The 23,646-nt window shown below is 47.7% G+C and overlaps 2 protein-coding genes across 2 annotated transcripts in view; one reads left to right on the forward strand and one right to left on the reverse strand.

Moving 5' to 3' along the window:
• Positions 1–3,410: 3,410 nt before the first annotated feature.
• Positions 3,411–18,639, reverse strand: LOC123346568 (C-type lectin domain family 2 member G-like). Its single transcript, XM_044984044.1, has 9 exons — positions 18,555–18,639; positions 15,663–15,765; positions 14,548–14,683; positions 13,995–14,104; positions 13,548–13,599; positions 8,242–8,502; positions 6,021–6,124; positions 4,676–4,896; positions 3,411–3,869 (listed from the first exon to the last, which is right to left on the reverse strand). The coding sequence occupies exons 1-8, from the start codon at positions 18,637–18,639 to the stop codon at positions 4,749–4,751; spliced, it is 999 nt and encodes a 332-aa protein (XP_044839979.1). The 3' UTR covers positions 3,411–3,869; positions 4,676–4,748.
• Positions 18,640–20,620: 1,981 nt separating this feature from the next.
• Positions 20,621–23,646, forward strand: part of LOC123346569 (C-type lectin domain family 2 member D-like) — a 33,665-nt gene continuing 30,639 nt past the window's right edge. The window contains exons 1-2 of the mRNA XM_044984045.1: positions 20,621–20,837; positions 23,031–23,073. The gene's annotated coding sequence lies outside the window, so the exon portion shown is untranslated. The remainder of the gene's footprint in view (positions 20,838–23,030; positions 23,074–23,646) is intronic.

The raw sequence follows: 23,646 nt of genomic DNA on the forward strand, positions 1-23,646 counted from the left end.
GTCAGCTGAAGACCAAATGGAGGGGTCTTCCAGGGGTTTAAATAGACTTTCTCTTGTGGGTGGACACCCCTCCCTGCCCCTGTGTAGAATACCAGTGACAAGATGGAGTTTTGGAGTCACATGGGCAAGTCACATGTTCATGCATGACTCGGAACTTACAGGTCACAGCCATGGTTCACATGCTACCTTGAACGGCCTCAGGTAGACTTCTTATGTGGATTGGAGCCTTCCAAGATCCATTGTCTGTTAAGTGTTTCTTGATTGGGCACTTAACTTGCAAATTCCTTTTTAAAGAAGCTGCCCAAATGCCTTACTGAGGCTACTTAAAATCAAACAAGTACACGGCCAATATTCATAACTTTGACTACAAAAGTGACACATGCATACAAATAGGACAAATATATTCAGTAGATCATAACCTTTGCAGAGATATGTTACATGGCATATGTAGCATAAAAGATATTCCAGTGATGTCATATATACATTCATAAGCATATTCCCATAAAGCATTATGGGGTGCAACATCACACACACGTCTGCACAAGTGGGGCCTAAATGCGAATGTCAAACTGATGCCTGGTACCTCGTTTTGGATGGAAGAGCAATCTGGGCAAACTTCAGTGACAGTTGTACATAACCACAAAGCCTCGTCTTATGCTTTTATCTGCATCTACAACAGACACAGTCTCACTATTGGCCATTTTATTTAAGTGCTCAGCCCCTAGTAGCTGCCTCTTCAGGATCAGCCAGATATTCAGACGCTGAAACCCGTGCTTAACTTGCTACTCATGCTTTTAAAGTAAAGCAGGGGTCTGTGTGTGTTCCCAAGATCAGAGCCTTGTTTAGGTCCCAGAGTGGAAGATGTTGGATCCAAAGCTATTTTGAAAAATACATATGCATGAGATTTGTATATGGTATTCTGGAAATGATTAAGAATATAGGCCCAGCTTTCCAGAAGCGGGTTGTGACTGAATCGAGACCTCTAAAAGCAGCCTTCCCACTCTATTCCCCTTTGTTTACCAGGCCTGGTTTTCACCTAGCCCTTGGCTTGTATCAATCGACCTTTTTCTTTCAACTAATTCAGCCTTTTGTTTCGTTTTCTGTCAGCATTCGTTGTGACATTGTATGAACTCACCCACTGTTCGACATTTGGGCTCATAGCTGGGGTAGGCCCCAATTATTACAACAGCTCTCTGGGTGTGAAATGACATTAATGATTAATTCCTAATTTGCTGTGTGACACTAAGCGACATGTTACGTCTCTTCTGCCACATGCAATAACTAGGCACAAGGAAGTTTAACTGACTTATCCAAAGTGCAATTCACTTTCTCAAAGGGATCCCAACCGACCTCTATAAACCCCATTTCTCCCCGTCCCCGAGCCAGAGCACAGGGGCTCCAGCCCAGCCTTTTCTAGCAGCTGCTACCCCAGCGTGTGAGCAGGGGAGTGAAGGCTGCAGCAGGCCTTTGCACCAGTGTCACCGGAAAACCCCTGCCATGGTGCACGGGGATGAAGGGAGGAGCAGCAGAGGTGCTGTTGCAATGCTGCTCCATTCATTTATTCCTGCCCCCCTCTCCCCACACAAGATTAGCACTTCAGTGCCGTGCAGGGCTGTGCATCGGCCTTTCACGCCAGGCTGAACATCACCCACAGAATGGCAGCGACAGACCAGGCAGTGGCCCTGTGCTCTGGTCACTACCATGTGCCTCCGCCTCAACACACACACCCCAATTTAAATACAGATCAAAGGGTATAAACAAAATCCTCCCCCTCATATACACAACTCCCCCTTGTCCTAGGCCACTTCTTTCTACTGGTTGCTGCTCTCTGGGCCCAGGCTTCACTAGGGCCCTCCAGTGTGCAAGCAGGACCAAGCAGCCCCCCCCCCCCACTTCCCTCAACTATCCCTTAAAGCAACAGCTCGCGATTCCAGCCCAGCCCTCACAGCACCACAGAAGCCATCCAGTTACAAACAGGGAAGTTAATGCTGTCTTTGTAGAGCCAAGGGCCTTTCCTTTCAGGCTTTGGCAATTGATGATTTTAAGCATGTGTGTGGGGAAAGATACCCATATATTCCAAGGCCTCTGGCCTGTGGTTTCAGAAAAGGAGGGGAGGAAATATTTCCAGATACAAGAGAATTAAATTGCCTAGAGCCAGTGAACATTCGAGTGCTGGAGTTTTTGATAAAACAGCTCATCAGCCTTCGACCTGTAGTGACAAACCAGGATTTGTACCTTTGCTGTTCGACAAAAGACATTTGGGCCCCAGGACACAGAACGGGGAGGGAGAATTTCCCAGGGATTTTATTGCAGTGCAGAGATCCATCGCACAGGGTCAGGAAGGACCCACCACAACCACAATATAAACACAACAGTCTGGTCAGTGACACAAAACACAGCGAGAGGTTTGAGCCATTTGCAAACAGCTACAAGGGGCAGCTCTTTAGATCTAGGTAACAACTAAATGTCAGCAAGGGGGGAAAGGCCTGAGGGAAAAGAGGGGGTGGGGGGAGCCAAGTAGAGAAAATGGACAAATCCACCTCCCCCAATAGGCGCCGACTTCTGCTCCTGCCAGTGGGTGCTCGACTCCCCTCTGCCCCCGGCACCGCCCCAATCCCACCCCTTCCATGAGGCCCTGCCCCACCCCCACCCCCATTCCAACCCCTTCCCCAAAGTCCCTGCCCCCGTTCTGACTCCTTCCCCGAATCCCCACCCCGGCCCTGCCTCTTCCCCTGAGCGTGCCACGTTCCTGCTCCTTCCCTGCCCCCAAAGCGGTCCAACAGCTGTTTTGCGGCGGCCGGGGAGAAGCACTGGGAGGCAGGCGGAGGAGGAGGAGGAAGTGGGGCAGGGTGGAGGGGAACTTGGCTGCCGGTGGGTGCAGAGCACCCACTAATTTTTCCCCATGTGTGCTCCAGCCCTGGAGCACCCACGGAGTCGGCACCTATGCCTGCCCCCCCTTCGAATGTTTCACGTTTTATTTTGCTACAGAGAATCAAGCACCAAACAGGCTTGAAACAAACTAGCGAAACAACTCAATTGACTTCTGATCAGGTTCTGCAAAGAGCATTTGGAGAAGAGTCAAGCATCCAAGATTCCAGTTTAAACTAAAGGAAGGGCAACACCACAGAAAACAAATCTAGACCAACGTGCATAAGTTCCTGGGCCTCAGAGTGTAAGATACATGTGGAGCCCCAAGGCCTCAGGTTTAGCTGCTCTCACTGGGTCAGAACTTGAGTCTTCATTTCTTACTGCAACTGGAATTTTATATTTGTTAAAATATAGAAAGGTGTTTGCAGAGCACAAACCAGTATCTCCGAGGTGTCGTTTTCTGTATGTTCTTATTGATAGATTGACATGCTATGGGTACAATTTTCAAAATCACTAAGTGTTTTAGGTTCTTATGGGGGGCTTGTTCACACCTAAAAATTAATCCAGAATAAGAGAGGGGGTGTTGAATGAAAGTGGATTAACTCCCATGGGTGGATGCTCTCATTCCAGAGTAAGAGTGCCTTATTTGGAGAGTGCCTAATTCAGAGCTGTGGATTCTGCTGGGTGGCCAGGCCCCTACACGCTAGGTTTTGAAACACTGAGTGTTGCAATGCCTAAGACCCTCTGTGGATCTGGGCCTTATAGCTGTGCAAGCCCCACTGAAAGCAATGGGGCTGCCCAGAGGTCACCAAGGCAGCATGGGAAGAGGACTGGGTGAGGAGGTTTCCTAGGCGGGGTCACTGTGGGGAAAATTTGGCTTGCAGTTTTTCCCTTGAACATGGGCACGTTTGATAGATTTGCCGAGAAGTAATAACCCTGAAACCTCCAGTCAAGGCTGAATCCCCACTCTGGCACTTCGAATGCAGGAAGTGGGGGCCCACAAGGATTCTAAAAATTAATACTGCCCGGTCCAGGCTTGTATTAAACTCCCAAGGTTACAACTTGTCTCTGACCTTGGCTTGGTAAACGCTGCCACCACCCAAATGCAAAAAAACCCCTTGGACCCAGGAAAGAGGACTTGAGAATTCCTCCCTGTTGGGTACCCTCACACACTCACACAGGACGAGCTGAGAAAGAAAACAAAGGAAATTAGCTGTTGCCACCAGATAATAAAAAAAACCATGTGCACAAACCTCTTAGGACACAAGAATCCAAATCCTGTTCTTAAAAAAGATACATTTTATTAAAAACAAAAAAGAAAATACATTTGGAATTTAGGCTTTTGCTAAATTTTAAAACAGCAATTCCGAAAATCAAGCACCCAAAATAGCTTTCTTGGGGGTTCAGCTTAAAGGTTACAAGCAAACAAAAGCATCTGGGACTAGCACAGAGAAGATCCACGAGCCAAAATAAAGATATAACCTGATTGTGTTTATCTAAACATTACCTATCCAAATGATTCCTTCTAGGTATTTCTCATACCTAGTTCAAACCTTACCCAGCATTCCTGCTTATAGCATTGCTGCTCCATGTCCCTGCAGCCCAGAGAGAACAACCGACAACCCAATTTTAAAAAGTTCTAGCCCTCCCATTGGCTCTTTTGGTCAGGTGCCCACATTTCTTTTCTTTACCTGGGGGATTTTTTAACCCTTTCCAGGTAAAGCAAGTAGAGAACAGCTACCAAGAGGGATTTTACAGCTAACTGTCTGACTGGGTGTCCATCAAAGGGAGTTATGCCCCCCCCCACCCCTCTTCATTTATCACCCCTCCAATGCCATTTTTCAAAATCTTATTTCAAAGCAGAGCTGCAATTTTAACTTTTAGACTCTCGAGCCTCCCCTCGTATCAGTTCCCTTTGCATAGGCATCGGCTTTGCTGCAGATCCAGTTTCGCTCAATGTAGCATCTCGAAGAGCTGACGGTGTCTTCGCTCAGGAAAGCGCAGTCGGATTCCCCTCGAATGACAAACCTGGAACGAACAGGTGAGGTGACACTAAGAGACAGACACTCCAGCTTGTGAGGCTACACAGCACTCTCAGGCTCCTCCCTGGTAGGAGAGAAATTTAATGTTTTGAACCAATCAGGGAGCAGGGAGGACTGGGATAGCATTTTCAAAAGCATCTAAGCCCCATATTCAAAAGGGACACCAGCACTTAGGCTTAGATCCTCAAAGCTGTGTAGGCTCCTCACTTCCATTTATAAATACCTTTGAGGATCTGGGCCCTAAATGTCATTGAAAGCTAATGACATTTAGGCCCTATGTCAATTTTGAAAGTGGGACGTAGCCATCTAAGTCACTTAGGAGCTTTTGAAAGTTTTACCTAAGAGCTAATTAAAAAAAAAAATGAAAACTCAGAATCCTTCCCCCAAATTTTTGAGCTCTTGACATTGTTTTCATTCCCCAGGGCTCAAAATGGACCTGGCTTTCATTTCTTTAAAAAGTTTTGGGTCACATTTTTCCCTTCCAAAAATTGTCATTTTTAAACAACAACAATTTTTATTTTCAAAATTGACTGGGAAACAGGATGCAAACAAGACAATGGATCAAAAATTTCAACACAAAGTTTCAAACATTTAAAAAAAGAACCACGCCAGACATTTTTTCAGAAGTTTTCCATTTGCAAAAAAGGGCCATTTTTTTACATACCCCCCACCTACAAATTTTTAATTCTAGATAAATTTCTGTCAGCTCTAGAAATGGGAAGGATTTCAAGCTCACCGGCCCGTTTCACCCCAGGGTTGAAATCAATGGAGTTACACCCCAGTTTTACATCAGTGGCGAATCAGGCCTCTATTATTAGAGTTACTCCCTCAGGGTGCTACTCTATGTGAGAGGATTACACTTAATATACCCAACAAACTCCACACCACTAATTTCTCCTCTGATAAGAAGCCAACTCGCCAGGTCCCAGAAATCCACTCCTGCCCAGCAGGGGAGAACATGGGTGGCAACAGGAGACACAAGACAGGTTTTTCCACATTTCTAAATTGTAGGTCAAGAACCCTGGCTGGCTGCCACCACCGCAGCTGGCATTTTACATGACTTCAACCAAAAGCCTGACAGTCGGTAAGAAGAGAAAGAAAAGGACTCACAAGTTGTTGAATTCCAAACCGTTGGGCCATTTCCACCCCTGACCGGGCTCCCTCCGGAGGCCGATCCATGGATCTGTTCTGACTTTAAAGCGCAGCATGAAAATCTTACAAGAAGAAAAGCAAAGGGGGAAGCAGTTATGTGCAAAGGCCACAGACAATCCCATCGAGCATTATGTTCCTGCATTACTGTAGAATAACAATCAGAACCCCATGAAATCTGCAGCCACAGAATTCACCACTGGCGGAAGAATTGTGTTCTACAGTGTCAGCTTTCTTGCCCGAGTCTGCAGAGAGCCTGAGACAATAGCTTTGAGATGGGGGAGCTGCCCAGAATGTGACTTACGTATCAACGACTGCCTCAGTCTATAGAGAGTCTGATCTAATAGGTCTGAGAGTGGCATGAACCGTCCTGTGCACCACTACGGTGTACAAACTCTGAAACCTCAAGATGACTGTGACATTGCACTCCATATGTTTTATGGAAATATGCTGATGAGTGTAAATATGATGTAACTGGAATATGCTTTATGCAAAAGGTCTCTTGTAAGTTATCATAACAAAGGTTATAAACTACTGAATATATTCCTCCTATTTGTATGCATATGTCATTCTTGTATCTGAAGCTAGAAATATGAAGTATAACTCTGAGGTCCTATTGTAATTATGCAAAGTGTGGACCATTAATGGTGGTTTGGAATCTTGAAGGCTCCCATTAGCTAGGACAATTGACTGTAGATGGCTCTGTTTACCTGCAAGCCTCCACTGCCTATGTGCGGGCCGATCCTGAAAGAATGGAGGGGGGCTCACAGGACATGTGAACATGTCACGTCACATGACACTGGAATCCATCTTTAACCTGGTGCTTTTCCATTTAGAAGGAGGGATGGGAATCCAGAGAAACAAAGGATTCCCGCCTTGTGCCAAAGCTATAAAAGAGGGTGGAACAGAACAAAGGGAGTGGCCAGTCATGGAGAAATCCCCTAGTTACCATCTGAGCTGAAACTAACAAGGATTGTACCAGGGGAAAGGATTGGGCCCAGACTAGGAAGGAGTCTAGTCAGTGAAAGAAGCTTATTGGAACATCTCTGAGGGTGAGATTTACCTGTATTCGGTTTCTTAATGTATTAGGCTTAAACTTGCATGTTTTGTTTTATTTTGCTTGGTAAATTACTTTGTTCTGTCGGTTATTACTTGGAACTACTTAAATCCTACTTTTTATACTTAATAAAATCACTTTTGTTTATTAACAAACCCAGAGTAAGTGATTAGTATCTGGGGGAGCAAACAGTTGTGCATATCTCTCTATCAGTATTATAGAGGGTGGACAATTTATGAGTTTACCCTGTATAAGCTTTGTACAGAGTAAAGCGGGTTTATTCAGGGTTTGGATCAAATTGGGAACTGGGTGCTGGAGATAGGTGACCTGCTGAACAGTTTTTGGTTAAAGTCTGCAGCTTTGCGGGCGTGGTCCAGACCTGGGTCTGTGTTGCAGCAGGCTAGCGTGTCTGGCTCAACGAGGCAGGGTTCTGGAGTCCCAAGCTGGCAGGGAAAATGGCTCAGAGGTAAATTCAGCATGTCAGGTGACAGTCCCAAGGGGGTCTCCGTGACCAAACCCGTCACTATGACAATTTAGGCATTGTCAATACATAAGATGTGCAGCAGGTCAATCACCTTCCAGTGAGCAGCCTTGTGATTTTGGGGGAAGCTTCTTATTCTCCTCCTGCACTAGCAACTAGACCCTCTGGGGCTGAAACCAAGCATGAAAAATTATGTGCTAAGATTTTTTTGAAGAAAGTTAGAAGGCATTTAATTGGGGGGAAGGGAGAACTAGATTCATAATGTTATGTTCTTATGTTCTTATGTTCTTATAATGGGGCAGGGACAGTCTTTTCATTTGTGTTTGTACAGCACCTAGCACAAAGGGGTCCCAGTCTATGATGAGGGCCCCTAGGTGCTACAGTGATAAATATTATTATTATTATTAATTGAAATGGCCTGTCAACCTTCTGTGTAATCTGTCATGACTTCATTAAAAGAGGCAGATTCAAATTCAACTACCAGAATTTCCATTCCACTTGGTCTCCTGCCACTAGAGGCACCAGCAGCTTTGCTGATGAGCTGTGGGACTGGGCCCTGGCATGACTCATTCCTGACTATTCCAAACCCTGTGTGTTGTGGTTGCTATTATATATATATATATTAGCATTTGTTTCCTTCTTACCAGGTCCTGCTCACTGTCAATCACAGCCAGGGAGGCACTGAGCACTGAGCACTGGCTCTGGCTGTAGGTCCAATTCCCTTCCATCTCTGAGAAATAATAGCATTTCCCTCGGTACCCGATCCAGCTGCCAGGGCAGGAGGGGCCTGGACAGGAGACTGGATACGAGGCAGCAGGGGAAGGAGAACTGGTCACATGGGATCTGGTTGTCAGCACTGAAAGTGAGAGCGTGAGAACAGTTAGATTCTCTCCCCTACTTCTGGGCTGGGAAGCGGAATAAGCCCCAAAGATTCAGGCTTTGTGGAAGGAAAGAGGTAGCCCATGGTTTCAACTACAGCTGGTCAGAAAATGGGTTTCCACCCCCTGCAGAAAACGCTGAATTTTCGGCGAGCAAACTCCCAGATATTTTGATTTGGAAATGCTGCTGCAGTGTCTCATGGGAGTTGTAGTTTGGGTGCCTCATTTCCCCATTCTCTATATTCCAGGCTCCCTGGTCAGACAACATCTTCCATGATGCGCCCCAATCTCTCAACTTGGTGATGGGAAGTGTTGCATCATGGGAGTCCCTGGCTATAATGCATTATAGGGATGTAGTCCAGCTGGCAAACCCAGCCCATAAAGGAGAATGTTGCCAGGTGTCTGGTTTTCTGGATCCCAGGTTAATTCTCCTATAAACCTCCACTGTTGGGCTCCTATGCCAAGTGAGGGTTCCACGTCCAGTGGGCTTCCCTCAGAGTATTCCTGATAATCTAAAGGAGCACTTGGGGTGGTTACCTCTGATACGACTCCTCACTGGTCCTGCAATCTAAGAATCTCTGCCATAATATCAGCCAAGGGGGCCTTATCCCATTTTTGTCTATAGCCTCCATGCCATGCGGCGCACATCAGCGACGGGTTTTTCCGGCTGATTACTGCTTTCAGCTGACTGAGATCTTTGAAGGTCTGGATACAGCTGACCCCTAGACTGGTTATTCCCCCTTCCCCTGAATTTGACTTTTGAGTGCCCTCCACAGGATCCTGCAAATCCCTTTGTTCCACTTTCATTTGAATAGGTGACTGTTGGCTCCATTGCCGCCACATACGCCACCCTTTCCTTTTTAATATTGGGTTTGGGTCTGGCGTGGGTAGTTATTTGTTGTACCATCCCTTTTAATTCTCTTAAGGTGGCAGGGTGCCCGTCCTGCCAAACGGCAAGCTTGCCTGAATAATAGGGAAGTAGTGAGGCAGCGCAGTCCCTGAGAGATGGTACGGAGAAGGGGATTAAATCTAAATCCGTATTAGCGGGTACGGTTACTATCTGCATTAGGGCCCACCGGGTGAGATAATTTTCAGGATCTTCGTTAGTGTCCTGAGTAGAAGCCACAGCTTGGGCAATAAAATTTCGCCTGCCTGTCTGTTCTCCAAAGGTGGCCATTAGGGCTAGCTCACTATCATCAGCGCCAATTCTTATGCGGTCCAGGGCTGCTCATATTTCTGGTGCCGCACATATGCCCATGAGGCAATAAATTTCCTGAGTGGTGAGTGCTTCTCTCCCTGCCAACAGGATGGCATTGGTACACCATGGGGGGAAAAGGTTTCTCTATTTAGTGTTCCCAAATGATCAGCCATTGCTTTTAAGTCTGAGGCTGATGCTGGAACGATAGTGACCTGTTGATTCCCCCCACCGTCTACTGGGGTGGTCACAGTGTGCCGTTCTATGGCTGCCACCAGAGCCACAACACCCTCTTGTGGGTCATGCCAGATATCTCTCTGTCCAATTTCCCAGGGGTCCCAAATATCTGTGTCCCAATCCGATTGTATTTTACATTCGGTTGGGTTCCATTCTCCTGATGTGACAGCCGCTACTTGGTGGGTCGCAAAACCTAATTTGTTTTTCAACTGCTTAATAGAATCGCAGTGGGTATGGCTTCCCAAGGCTTTGCCCTGTTCTAATGTTAATTTCTTAACCATGCCTTGTAGGATTTGGTTTTCTTTGATCAAAGCCTGATTTTCTTTTTCTAATTCTGTGAAGGCTGTCATTTGGTCCGTCAGGAATCGCTCTTTACTTTTACTTTCCTGTAATGCTTGTTTTATTATGTCCATTTGGTTGTGAGAATTTGTTGCCATCACTTTCCAATTTTCCACCCCTTTTTCTAATTGGGATATTTTTTCTGTTAAAAATATTTTCTCCTCTTTACAGGCTGTTAGGCGGAGGTAGCTGTTATTACAAGCCTCCCATAGCAGCCAGATTCCTGCGGTGTCTTTTTTTGCCACAGTTAGGGGTTTGCATATGAGGATATATTGGGCCAATCGATCCTCTAGGTCCAAAATGGTGCAGATATCTGCAAGGGCTTGTTCAGTCCAAGGACTGTGCCCATATCTTTGAAGGATTTGTTGAAAAGGCGTTCTCTTTAATAAAAGGTGAGGTAGAAGCTTTTGACTTCATTTCTTCCTCTGAGACTGTTTTCCCTTGCCTTTTCTTAAACATTTTAAATTTTGTTCAGCAAGCAGCACTGTCTGGTCCCTGGGACCCTCTTGTTGCCCCTGATTTTTCTTTTCCTGCTACCTATCCGGAGGCCAGCAGGTTTTGGTTAACCAAGAATAGAACCGTGCTCGGTAGAACCGGTTGTGTGCACACAGATTGGTTTACAATAAGTGAGGCAAAAATGCCAATAATCCCCCTTTCGCTATTCTCCACCAAAATGTTATACCAATAAAAAAAACTAGCAGGATCTTATTAAAGGGGACAAGACATTTGTCACATTTATTGTAAATACCATAATAAAACAAAAGATAACAGTAAACAACGTTGTTTGGCTACTTATTCCTATGATTACTTTATATATATATATATATATATATATATATATATATATATATATATATATATATATATATATATATATATATATATATATATCCATTCACACAATCATTCATACAAGTTCTGTATAGATATTATAGTTACCTGCCTAAAGTTGCTTGTGACAGAATACTGGCCAGGTATCCTGTACACAAGAGTGGAGGCGAGTCCAGGTCAGGTGCACCTGATGCTCCTGGAGGCTGGCAGCAGAACCGTAGACTCAAAGTCCTTATTCTCCAGAGTTCAGTTTTATAGGAATTTATTCCTATGTCAGTCCATGAGAGTTGCTTCATTCTGCTGTTGCTAAATCAATCAGCAGGTGGCTGGCTCCATGCTGTCAGATGTTTGTTTTTTTCTTCCTTTGAGGTGCTGGGGTGGATTCCAGTTCGCCCTCCGGGGGTTATCTGGTTGATTTTACTTGATACCTTCTTCAGCCGACACTGAATTCTTCAGGCTGGTAACTCCCTAACCATTCATTCATTATTTATTTAAACTAGGCACTCATTCACATACATTCTTTATCTTAATCACATTTATTTCACTGTCTCTTTACCTTTCGGGGTGTTACCAATTTATGTGAGACTCCTTGTCTTTTAACATTAAAAAAAATAAAGTGAGATGAAAATGAATTTACAGAGGGTGGGGGTCTTTATCTATATACTATAATAGCCACTGTTTTGGCTTACATGGTGGTTACAAAGTAGTAATTACAGTTTTGCCTGAGGCATAGGGTCAATTGACGGCTTGCAAGCTGAGTCAATTAACCAATTAGCAGCTTACAGGGTCAACTGATGGCTCCCATGCTGAGTCAATTAACCATTTAGCAGCTTACAGTGGCCATTACAAAGTAAATTAGCCACTACAAGTTTCACTTAGAGAACAGGCACTTAGTTCTCTAAGAACTAAGGCACTTAGAGTCAATTGACGTTTAACAAGTTTTATACAAAGTATCTCTTTGAGCAGGCTTCACACAGACACAGCTTGCAGGCTGGAGGCTAAATCTTGGGAATCACATTTATTTCTAACGTAAACCTTTTAATTGTAAAGTCTCAAAAAATCATTTCTAACAATAAATCATTTTTCATATTTATATATATATATATATAAACCATGTATAATATAAACCTTCTTTAATATTCCTAAACCTTTATTATTCTTTTGTTCCACTCTTACTTTTTATTGCATTGGCAAATTCCCCATATCACTATCTTCCTTATAAACAAAAAACAAACAAACGGCAATGGCTGTTGAAAATAGCAATTCCAGTCCTAATAACCACTGGGAAGCATTTCTTGCTCAATTTTATCCTACTTTTTCTACAGCAAGTTACAGTGGATCAGTATATTTGATTTGGGAGAAATGAAGTAACAGCTGCCCAAACTGAGCTTGAGCACTCCTGAATTTTGAGGTGTTCAAACCTGGAAGGCAGGTGCTGGGTGTGTGTGTGTGGGGAGGGGCGCTGTTGGCTCCGTGGGGGAGCATGGCAGCTTGTATGCTGGTCTGAGTGGCATGGTAAGGGGGCTGGGGAATTGGAGAAGGGGTAGGGAGTGAAGGGACAGGGAGCAGGTGGGGTTGGATGGGGCAGAGGTTCGGGGAGGCAGTCAGGGGCAGGGAGAAGGGGGGGTTAGATGGGTCAGAGGTTCGGGCGGACAGTCAGGGGACAGACATTGGTTGCATAGGCATGGGAGTCCCAGGGGTTTGTCAGGGGACAGGTAGGGGGTGGGGTCCTGGGGGGACCCTGCTTGCTTTGCTGCTGCCTAGAGCTGCCCCTGCACAGGAGACACAAAGAACCATTTGTGAGCTGCAGTCTGAGTATCCCTGGTCTATACTAAGCTCTGTGTCCTTTAGGGCTAACCCAGGCTCAGCAGCTGGGGATCTCTTGCATATACTCCGAAAGCCTTGCCCCTCAGCGTCCAAGCAGCACCGAGATAGATACAGTCCCTTGTGGTATCCCACCTCCTCCTCTGTGCTCTGAGCTGTTGGGAGTTCAGCACTTGGCACTAGTTAATTCACTCTCCTGTCTGGTGAGTTACACAGTCACAGAGGCTCCCAACACAAATGCTCCAATATCACCTTACAATGTGGGATGCGACTGTCAGAAGCGGGATTAATGCTGCAGCAGCTCACACCCATTCACTAAAGTCTAAGCACATTCTTGTAATGCTAATACCTATTTTAACACACAGGTGAGCCAGCCTGACCCCAGCTGGGGATTTGTCAGTGTCCTACTGAGACATGGGGACTTTGGCATGAGCTGGTACCTGGTCTGCCAGTGTCACACCTACCCCCTCCCTGCCCCTTCCAACCCAATGGGCTCCTGGAAGGGAGTGAACAGGCTTTTCCAGGGCTAATTTTAATAATACTCTTGTTATGAGCCCCCTTCCACTGCCACCTCCTTCGCCTTTGTAAACGCATCACGTTTGCTGCAGATCCAGTGTCTCTCGCTGGTGCACTGTGAGCTGCTGACCCAATTCTCATCATTCAGATACGCGCAGTCACCATCTGCTGTTATCACAAACCTGCAAGACAGAAGCCAGGGAGCTGGTGTCAGGCAGGAGTTGGGCGTTTCCCGTCAGTCACAGACAGGGGGAGACACTTGCACAGTGCAGGGAGCTGCTGCACTCACGGCCCCTCACGATTCCCCCTCCTGCACCAGCCACAGGCTCCATCCCCAGCAGGGGGCAGCGGGCAGCAGGGCCAGGAGAGGTTCTAAGATCAACTGGCCTCCATGGAGCATTTATGCCGGGTGGGTATTTTAACCCCAGTTCCTGCTCCCCCCGCACATGCAGCTGGGTCTGGATGGGCCCCTGCAGGCCCAACCCACCCAAACTGCCCCAGGGGGAGATTCCAGGTGAGCAGCAGCATAAGGAGCGGCAGTAACACCACACAGAAGAGCTGGGTCAAAAAGACTCACAGGTTGTTGAATTCGGTGCCGTTGACCCATTTCCAGGGCTGGCCCAGCTCCTGCTCCCTCCGGAGGCCGACCCAGTGGTCAGGTTTGCCTTTATAGCGCAGCATGAAATCCTAAAAACAGCAGAGGGAGAGGTGGTGTCAGAGCCCCGACCCTGCTGCTCCACCAGGCTCCGGGCAGGGAATCCCAGGTGTACACGGAAGGGCTCTGAGTGTTTCTAGGGGGTGGCTGGGGATTTTCTCCTCCCTCTTGCCCAGCTCTGGGTAATTCAGTATTAACCTTCCCACCCCAAACCCAGCTCCCCCTCACCCCAATCTGCCCTGGGCTGGGGCAGCTCTTGGGTGCTGCTGGGTCTAAGCCGCATGGCGGGCTGGGGAGGCAAGGCCACGTTCTGTGTCAAAGCCTCTCCATACAGAGCCGCTGAGCTCCCCTCACCATCGCAGGGGAAGAGGAAAGAAAGAGCCCAGCTGATCTCAATAGGAGATGCTGGGAGGGGCCAGAGAGAGAGAAGAGCCCCCCCCACCCCAGTCCTCAGCCAGAAGGGACCAGGGCTGACAGGAGCCTTCCCCATCCTCAGCTGGCTGCCCTGGAGCACTGGCTCTTCAAGTTGAGCTGGGATCTCGACCCCGTCTCCAGTCCCATGCAGCCCAGGAGACACCTGAGCCAGCCCAGCCCTAGAGAGGGACAGTCTCCTATTGGGAAAAAAAAGAAAAAAGCAAACATTCTGGGATATATTAGCAGGAGTGTTGCAAGCAAGACACAAGTAATTCTTCCACTCTACTCTGTGCTGATTAGGCCTCCTCAACTGGAGTATTGTTTCCTGAAATGTGGCACCCAGATCTGAACACATGTGGACAAATTGGAGGAAGAAAGATCAACAAAAATGATGAAAGACCTAAAAACCATGAGGGAAGATTGAAAGAACTGGGTTTGTTTAACCTGGAAAAGAGAAGACAGAGGGGACATAACTGCTTTCAAGTACAAAGAAAAGGAAGAAAAATTGATCTTAATCTCTGAAACTAGGCCGAGAAGCAATGGGCTTAAATTGCAGCAAGGGAAGTTTAAGTTGGACATTAGGAAGAAAAAAAAAAGTCAGGGTGGTTAGGCACTGGAATAAGTTGCCTAGGGAGGTTGTGGAATCTCCATTATTGGAGATTTAAGAGCAGGTTAGACAAACACCTGTCAGGGATGGTCTAGATGGTGCTGGTCCTGCCATGAGTGCAGGGGACTGGCCTTTATGACCTCTCAAGGTCCCTTCCAGTCCTATGATTCTAGGTCACAGTGAGGATACCAAGGGTCCTAAATAAATGCAGGGAATTCCCAAGCGAGTCACCTGAAAGACTGACTTGGTAACATCAACAATAACTTCACAGGCCAGGGAAAAGAACTTAAGACAGAAGAGATGCAGATTACCAGAGATTCTTCTTTATTAATTATTATTAACTTTGGAGGAGTCCCTAGGAGCCCTAGTCAAGAACTAGGACCGGGCTGAGAGGTGCACTGTACAAACAGAATGAAAAGTGGCCCCTGCCCCAAGGGGCCGTCATTCTAAGGAACAGCACCACACTTCTAACTTCTGGTACCAAAGTACATGTGACTAAAAACGTCACAGCAGAGGTGCCCTGCCAGGAGCATGAATGACTTGAGAACTGTGGATTCTCAGAACATTACAGTAGCTTCTGTGGTGACAGCCCGTTTGGATCAATGGCCTCAATTTTAAACAGATGCGCCAGAGACATCAGCTGGTAGGTCCTTTCAGCCACGAGAGAAGCTTCTGCGGGACAAAATGTTAAGAGTAACATACTACGGTGTCTCTGCACAAATGTAAGAAAGATGCTAAGTGACTATGATTTACTGGACCTAATAGGAATTGCTTACATCTTGCACCTCCCTTGCCTTGCACCTGTTTTCTCCAGCTACCCACTGATTCCCAGCTGTATCGACACCTAACAAGCTGCACATCTGATCTACAAAATATTCCACCTTCTTGGAGGCTCTAAAACATTACTGGGCTGTTTAAACAAACACCAGGGTGCCACAGCAACCCTTGTGAAACTGTCTTCTCATCCTCCTATGGTCATGGTCTGCACAAGAGAGTTACACTAAACAGGCAGGAGTCGTGCAGCATCCTCCCTACCTTGCTTTCTTTCAGGTGCACTCAAATACTGCAGGTTTCAGAGTAGCAGCCGTGTTAGTCTGTATCTGCAAAAAGAACAGGAGTACTTGTGGCACCTTAAAGACTAACAAATTTATTTTAGCATGAGCTTTCGTGAGCTGCAGCTCACTTCTTCGCGAGGAATTCCACCGTGATTTTAACAATTTCCATCCCACCATCAACCTCAGCCTAGACCAATCCACACAAGCGGTCCATTTCCTAGACACTACTGTGCTAATAAATGATGGTCACATAAATACCACCCTATACCGGAAACCCACTGACCGCTATACTTACTTACATGCCTCCAGCTTCCATCCCGGACACACCACACGATCCATTGTCTACAGCCAAGCTCTAAGATACAACCGTATTTGCTCCAATCCCTCAGACAGAGATAAACACCTACAAGATCTCTATCAAGCATTCTTAAAACTACAATACCCACCTGCTGAAGTGAAAAAACAGATTGACAGAGCCAGAAGAGTACCCAGAAGCCACCTACTACAGGACAGGCCTAAAAAAGAAAATAACAGAACACCACTAGCCATCACCTACAGCCCCCCAACTAAAACCTCTCCAGCGCATCATCAAAGATCTACAACCTATCCTTAAAGATGATCCCTCACTCTCCCAGATCTTGGCAGACAGGCCAGTCCTCGCTTACAGACAGCCCCCCCAACCTGAAGCAAATACTCACCAGCAACCGCACACCATACAACATAAACACTAACCCAGGAACCTATCCTTGCAACAAAGCCCGATGCCAGCTCTGTCCACATATCCATTCAAGTGACACCATCATAGGACCTAATCACATCAGCCACACCATCAGTGGCTCGTACACCTGCACATCTACCAACGTGATATATGCCATCATGTGCCAGCAATGCCCCTCTGCCATGTACATTGGCCAAACCGGACAGTCTCTACGAAAAAGAATAAATGGACACACATCTGACATCAGGAATCATAACATTCAAAAACCAGTGGGAGAACACTTCAACCTCTCTAACCACTCAGTGACAGACTTGAAGGTGGCAATTTTGCAACAAATAAACTTCAAAAACAGACTCCAAAGAGAAACTGCTGAACTCGAATTAATATGCAAATTAGATACAATTAACTGTGGCCTAAACAGAGACTGGGAATGGTTGGGTCATTACACTAATTGAATCTATTTCCCTATGTTAAGTTCTCCTCACACCTTCTATGGGCCATCTTAATTATCACTTCAAAAAGTTTTTTTTTCCTCCTGCTGATAACTGATCACAATTGATTAGACTTTTCCTGTTATGCATACTTCCACCTTGTCATGTTCTCTATGTATAAATATCTCCTGTCTGTGTGTTCCATTCTATGCATCCGAAGAAGTGAGCTGTAGCTCACGAAAGCTCATGCTAAAATAAATGTGTTAGTCTTTAAGGTGCCACAAGTACTCCTGTTCTTTTTGTGGATACAGACTAACACGGCTGCTACTCTGAAACCTACTCTTACTCAGTATTCTCCTATTTATGGATCCAAGAACCACACTAGCGTTTGGTTTCAGCATCACACTGGGAGCACGCGGTCAGCTGGTGAGGAATTTGTCAGCAAAACTTTTTGGTCGGAAAATGCAGATTCATCAAAACTTCTCGTGGAAGTTTTCTCAGGGTCAGGCACTGTTAAGGCATTCACCAAGGATGTGGGGAAACCAGGCTCAAGTCCCTGCCATATCAAATTTCAGAGGGGTAGGCATTTGAGTCTGTTTCAGCAAAAACAACAAGGAGTTGTGTGGTACCTTAAAGCCTAACAAATTTATTTGAGCATAAGCTTTCTGGGCTGGAACCCCCTTCATCTTTATGCCCAAATAAATTTGTTAGTCTTTAAGGTGCCACATGATTCCTCATTGTTTTTGCTATATCAAAGGATCTTGTGTTTTGTTCTGCTGCAGAATTAAAACAAATGTTGAGCCCACTACATTTTTCACAAAAGGGAATTCCTGTTGTCCGTCCAGCCCTAAAAATAAGCAGCTTTGAAAATCAGAGCCTGTGGGGATTGAATGCCCAAATCCCATTGATTTTGATGGAAATCAGGTGTCCAAATCTCTTAGCCAGCATTGAAAATCTCAACCATAAAGTGCAAATATCCATTTCTGAGCAGGAACAGGGAATGGCTGGTCACAGGGTCAAAGAAGAGCCTGTCTGACACACATCAGAATAATGGTGCTCTGCACTTATGCTCTGCACTCATTCCCTGTGACATGCTCATGAAGCATAGGGTGACCAGACGTCCTATTTTTATAGGGACAGTCCCATTTTTGGGGACTTTTTCTTATATAGGCGCCTATTACCCCTTACCCCGTGTTCTGTTTTTTCACAGTTGCTATCTGGTCACCCTAATGAAGAATAACTTTCTAAAGTCTGTACCTTGGCTCCTCCCTGGTGACAGGCGGGTGGTGGTTTTCTCCTGGCGTCGGAGGTTTAATACCGTGCAACCTTCTTCATCCTCCATCTTCCAGGCTTGCCCAGAAACCGATGAGACGAGAAGAAAGCAATGACCCTCCACAGACTCACCCTGTCCAACTGAGGGCTCAAGGCTGCAGAGAAAGTGCTGGCCCCATCTCGAGCTGTCAAACCACAGTATCTGCTCAGATGCAAGAGGCCGACCAACCTGCTAGTGAGCTGCAGGGCTTGGCACTGTGAAAGGGCAAGAGGAGCCAGCCCTGAGTGGGGAAGCACGTAAAGGGAGCAATCACAGGGCAAAGCTGGACCCAATGCCCTGAAATAAGTCACAGGGAAGTTGCAAGCTGCAGGCAGGACCGAGAGCAGCCAAGGCACTGGGGGGCTATTCTTGAGTCCGTCCCCACGCCCTGCTGCGCCTGTCAGCAATAAGAAACATCTCTAAACATGCAATAAACAATATCATGGGCCCTGTCCCCTGGTGGTGTAAATTGGTATCGGTCTTCTGAGGTCAACGAAGCTTCATTGATTCACACCAGCTGGGCCATCTGGTCCCATTGACCCCAATGGAGCTATGGCTCATTGACACCAGCTGGGCTCTGGCCCCGTTGAGTCCAGTGGAGCTACGGCCCATTGACACCAGCTGGGATCTGGCCCCTGAAAGTGTTGCCTTGAAAACACAGTGATGAACATGGCCCTGTTGGACCCGGATCCTGCAAACACAGAAGCATTTGCTTGGCACGGGTGAGTTGTTTGCCGAGGCTGCTTGAACTGTGAGCTCTTTGGGGCTGTCTTCTACTGAGGTTTGTTTGTACAGCACCCAGCACAATGGAGCCCTATCATGACTAGCCCTTGGGCGTGGTATTATAAGCCTGGTGTTACAGCACTACAGTAATGCCAGGTGCTGTCCCCACCTCCTTTCCTCTATTCGCCAACATAATCCCCAATTCTCCTCCCCATGCCAGGTGCTCTGCATGACACCCAACCCCCCAAGCCAGAAGCCATGTACGCCCTTCATTCCCCCTTCTCTCCTATAGCGGGACCCCTTCTCCCCCATGCCAGGCGTTCTGGGTACACTCTTTCCCACACCATTCTTATTTCTTGGCCAACAGTCACCATTCGTCCTGCAGGTCATTGCCTTCCATGAGGCTAGAAGTGGAGAATTTGGTGCCAAACTGCCCAGAAACACTCATGTCAAATTATTTTTTTTTTGGTCTTAAACTTCATTCAAAACCAGTTAAGCACTCGTAGAATTGTTATCTACCGCAGTCCTTGAAAGCAAGGTGGTGAATAGTTAAGGACCCTGCCAATCCTTGCTTGCCCGCATAATGCAGATGTTGCTGTTATAAAATCCAGAGAAATGCACATTGTGTCACAACCCCCTTAACTCTGACCCCTTGATTTGCAATCCTTCCCCCCCCCCTGGATTTTTCTGATCTCTACTTCAGTATCTTGTATATATTCCAATTTAAAGGAAAATATAAACATATGGCTAGACAGGCTCTAAGGTCCCTGCCCCAGAGAGCTGACAATCTAAGAGACAACAGATGGATGCAAACAGACCGACGGGGGAGCACGAGGAAACAATTACACAACAGCAGTCTGCAGGATTGGCAGTGGTCGCAGCACACCAGCTGCCTGATCATTGTCAAGTTTGCCACGGGTGCTACGGCAAAATGCGTGTCAAGGAGAGATTTGAAGGTGGATAATGAACTAGTTTTGCAGATTTTTACAGGGAGCTCTTCCAGAGCTTATTTATTAAAAGAAGAGGGGCTGGGTGCTGAAGCAGCTAACGGTGGTGTCCTCTGCAAAGCGTGAGCTTGCACGCACCGGCCATGCGAGGTCACGCCTTGCACGCCACGAGCAGAGGCGGTGCCAGGCTAAGCGCTGAGCTCCTCCCATGGGTGGGAGAAAGCTCCAAGGGGTTTGTTTGAAAATGCAACACGCAGGCGAGGGAGGATCAGAGGTGGAAGTTTTGCAACATCCCAAACAGGATGCAAGGGTTGTGAGGCCCCCAGTGCCCAAAGATAAGGGGCTGCAGGAAAGCAAGTCGTCCCTTCAAACCGAGCCGGCCAGCGAGCTCCTGGAACCTTTCCTTCTGAACTGGGCTGCCAATGGCAGGGAACTGCTGGCTGCAGACAAACACCCCAGTGCTGCGCCCGTCAGTAACGAAGGGAAAAGCTGCAGCAGCCATGGGGGAGCAGGCGCTTTGCCCCTGCTTGCACATCAGGGGGTGGCCCAGAGATGCAGGTGAGAATTGATTTAATGTGGGTGTGGATGGTGACCTGGCTATCTGGGGTTGGAGATCAGGTGTGTGTGCGCGGGAGAAGCGAGGGAGTGGATTGTTATAAGAACCCCTCCTGTATTCTTCTGCTTATGTGGTGTTGTCATGTTTCTCCCCACCTCCATCCCATTTCACTCCCCTGTGTCCCGGTAATAGGCTAGGTATGGGAACCTCATTTCCCTCCCCTCCCAGGGATGCAGGCAGCAAAAAGGGTTAAACTTTTCCCAAATTGAAACCCTGGGAAAAGGGGCCATGGGAAGCCATCCAGCCGGGTTCTCTAGCCCAGAGGTTCTCAAACTGGGGCAGGGGCGCCGAACGTATTGGGGGAGAAGGTGTGAGAAGCTTGGGGGGGGGAACCCCCTTACTGTGCACGTTACCCACAGTAGGGAATAGCTAGCAAAGCAGCAAAGAATCCTGTGGCACCTTATAGATTAACAGATGTTTTGCAGCATGAGCTTTCGTGGGTGAATACCCACTTTGTCGGATGCAAGACTTGCTCTGCAGCTCATGCTGCAAAACGTCTGTTAGTCTATAAGGTGCCACAGGATTCTTTGCTTCTTTTACAGATCCAGACTAACACGGCTCCCCCTCTGATACTTAGCAAAGCTGATTCCTCCAGCCATGTCAGCTCCTCTGGTGGCGCTCCAGAGGGCGCGGTGCGTTTTCACAGAATCATGTGATTCTATGAACATTTGGAGGGTTTGCTGTTCCGTTTGCAGAGCATTATACCAAGTCCCGGCCATCTGGACATTAATCCCTTTGCTGTGATGCAGCCATGCACCCATTTAACTGTAGGCATGGTGGACCCCACTCGCAGGTTTTCTCTTGCTCTTATTACAATGGATCGCTGGCTCGGTTTGAATCAGTGCCTTGCTGGGTTGAGTATTTAGTGAGAGTTGTGTGTTGAATTTTTTACTGGTAGATCGTTATGTACTTGTGTGGCGGGAGGAGGGGGGAAGAGGCATAAACTGCTACAGACACAGACAAGGGGGTGCGATCAACTGAGTTTGAGATCCACTGCTCTGGATGGGGTCTGGGGCAGGGGTCCCCACTAGCTCCATACAGTCCTGGCTGCTGGTTCTGACGCTTGCTACAAGTTGGGGAATGGTACCATCAGGAGGAACCGAGCTACTGAGGCAGAGCTGGGCGTGTGCATGAAGTCACCACCCTCCTTTCAGGGGAGAGCAGGGGGCAGTGGGTTAGGATTGAAGGCCACCGGCAGAGCTGTGGGGCAGGGGGAGTCCAAGGCTGGGATAGCGGCGGGTGGGGGAAGGTCTATGGGTTTGGGACTGATGGGCATTGACTGAGTTTGGCGGCGGAGGATGAGCCCAGGGCTGGGCTAACAGCAGGGCTGTGGGTCAGGACTGAGGGGCACTGGCAGAGCTGCAGGGGGGAGCCTTGGGCTCAGATAGCAGGGGGTGGGGGCCATAGGTCAGGTTGAACAGCCATGACAGAGGGAGAGCTCAGGGCTGGGATAGCAGGGGCGCTATGGGTCAGTCAGGGTTGAAGGGCACTGACAGAGGGAGAGCCCAGGGCTGGGATAACAGGGTTTGGGGGTTATGCGTCAGTCGGGTTGAAGGGCACTGACAGAGGGAGAGCCCAGGGCTGGGATAGCAGGGAGACTGAGGGGCACCAGCACAGCTGGGGTGGGAGGTGAGATTAGACTGGACTGCACTGGTAGGTAATTCGATCAGGCAGCCTAATCTGTGGGGCCAGACACTGTTTCATTGATTATTGTTAACAGCCAACACGCCTGCTATTGTCAAATGAGTAACCATGTCCTGGCTACTTAGAGTCTCTCTTCTATTTGTCTCTGTTCTGTTCTCTTTAGAAAAGTCCCAGCCAAATAGGTGCCGACTCCGTGGGTGCTCCAGCCCCGGAGCACCCACCAGCAGCCAAGCTCCCCCCTTCCCCACCCCGCCTCGCCCCCTTCCCCAGCACACCAGGTCCCCATTCCTCCGCCTACCTCCCACTGCTTCCTGCCTGGCTGCTGCCAAACAGCTGGGGGGAGGGGTCTTCGAGCACCCACGGGGAAAAAGGGCAAAGTTGGCGCCCACAGAGTGTGTCTCAGACATCCCATTGCTAATTAAACTGACTCACCCACCCCTACAGTTCTCAGTCCTATGATTCTTTAGAGGATGTTTCTTCTTCCTTACCAGGCTCAGCTCAGAGACCGGCTCTGGTCCCAGCAGAAGATAACCTGTGAGTGAGCTCCCTTCTGCGTCATCCCTGGGGGGCTGGGGGTTGTAGCAGGAGCAGCTGCTGTAGTTAAATTTACAAACCAGTTGCCATTAGAACCTCCTGCTTCCAGATGCCCGGAGCTGTGTAGCTTTCCCAGAGCAGGGATGTGGCAGTGCCGGAGCGAGATGCTTCGTTCCAGGGACTGGTTGAGTTTGATCCTGAGCTTGTCGCTGGAATTGTGTCTAATTGATGGGGAGGGGGTCTCTGGTCTGTAGGAGATGGATCGGTCATTCCGGTCTCTCTCCATGAGTAGGTGAGAGACATGCTCTGCGCTGGTCTCATGGCCAATAGAGAAGAGAGTCCGTGTGAGTGGCACTGCTGGCTGAGAGGGTAGAAGGTAGAGCCCGTCTCTTGGTGGGTTGTGACACCACCAGGTGTGTGTTGAGTGGGGGAGAATTTGAACCTGCCACTTTATCCCCAGTGTCATTGTCAGGTTAAAGGGGGAACATAAGCAGTCCCACTTCTTATGGTTCTATCTATAGATGGTTAATAAATGATGAGTAAATGCTATAAGTATCAGAGGGGGAGCCGTGT

The sequence above is a fragment of the Mauremys mutica genome, chromosome 12 (assembly GCF_020497125.1).
Source record: "Mauremys mutica isolate MM-2020 ecotype Southern chromosome 12, ASM2049712v1, whole genome shotgun sequence".
In the NCBI taxonomy this organism is placed as follows: Eukaryota; Metazoa; Chordata; order Testudines; family Geoemydidae; genus Mauremys; species Mauremys mutica.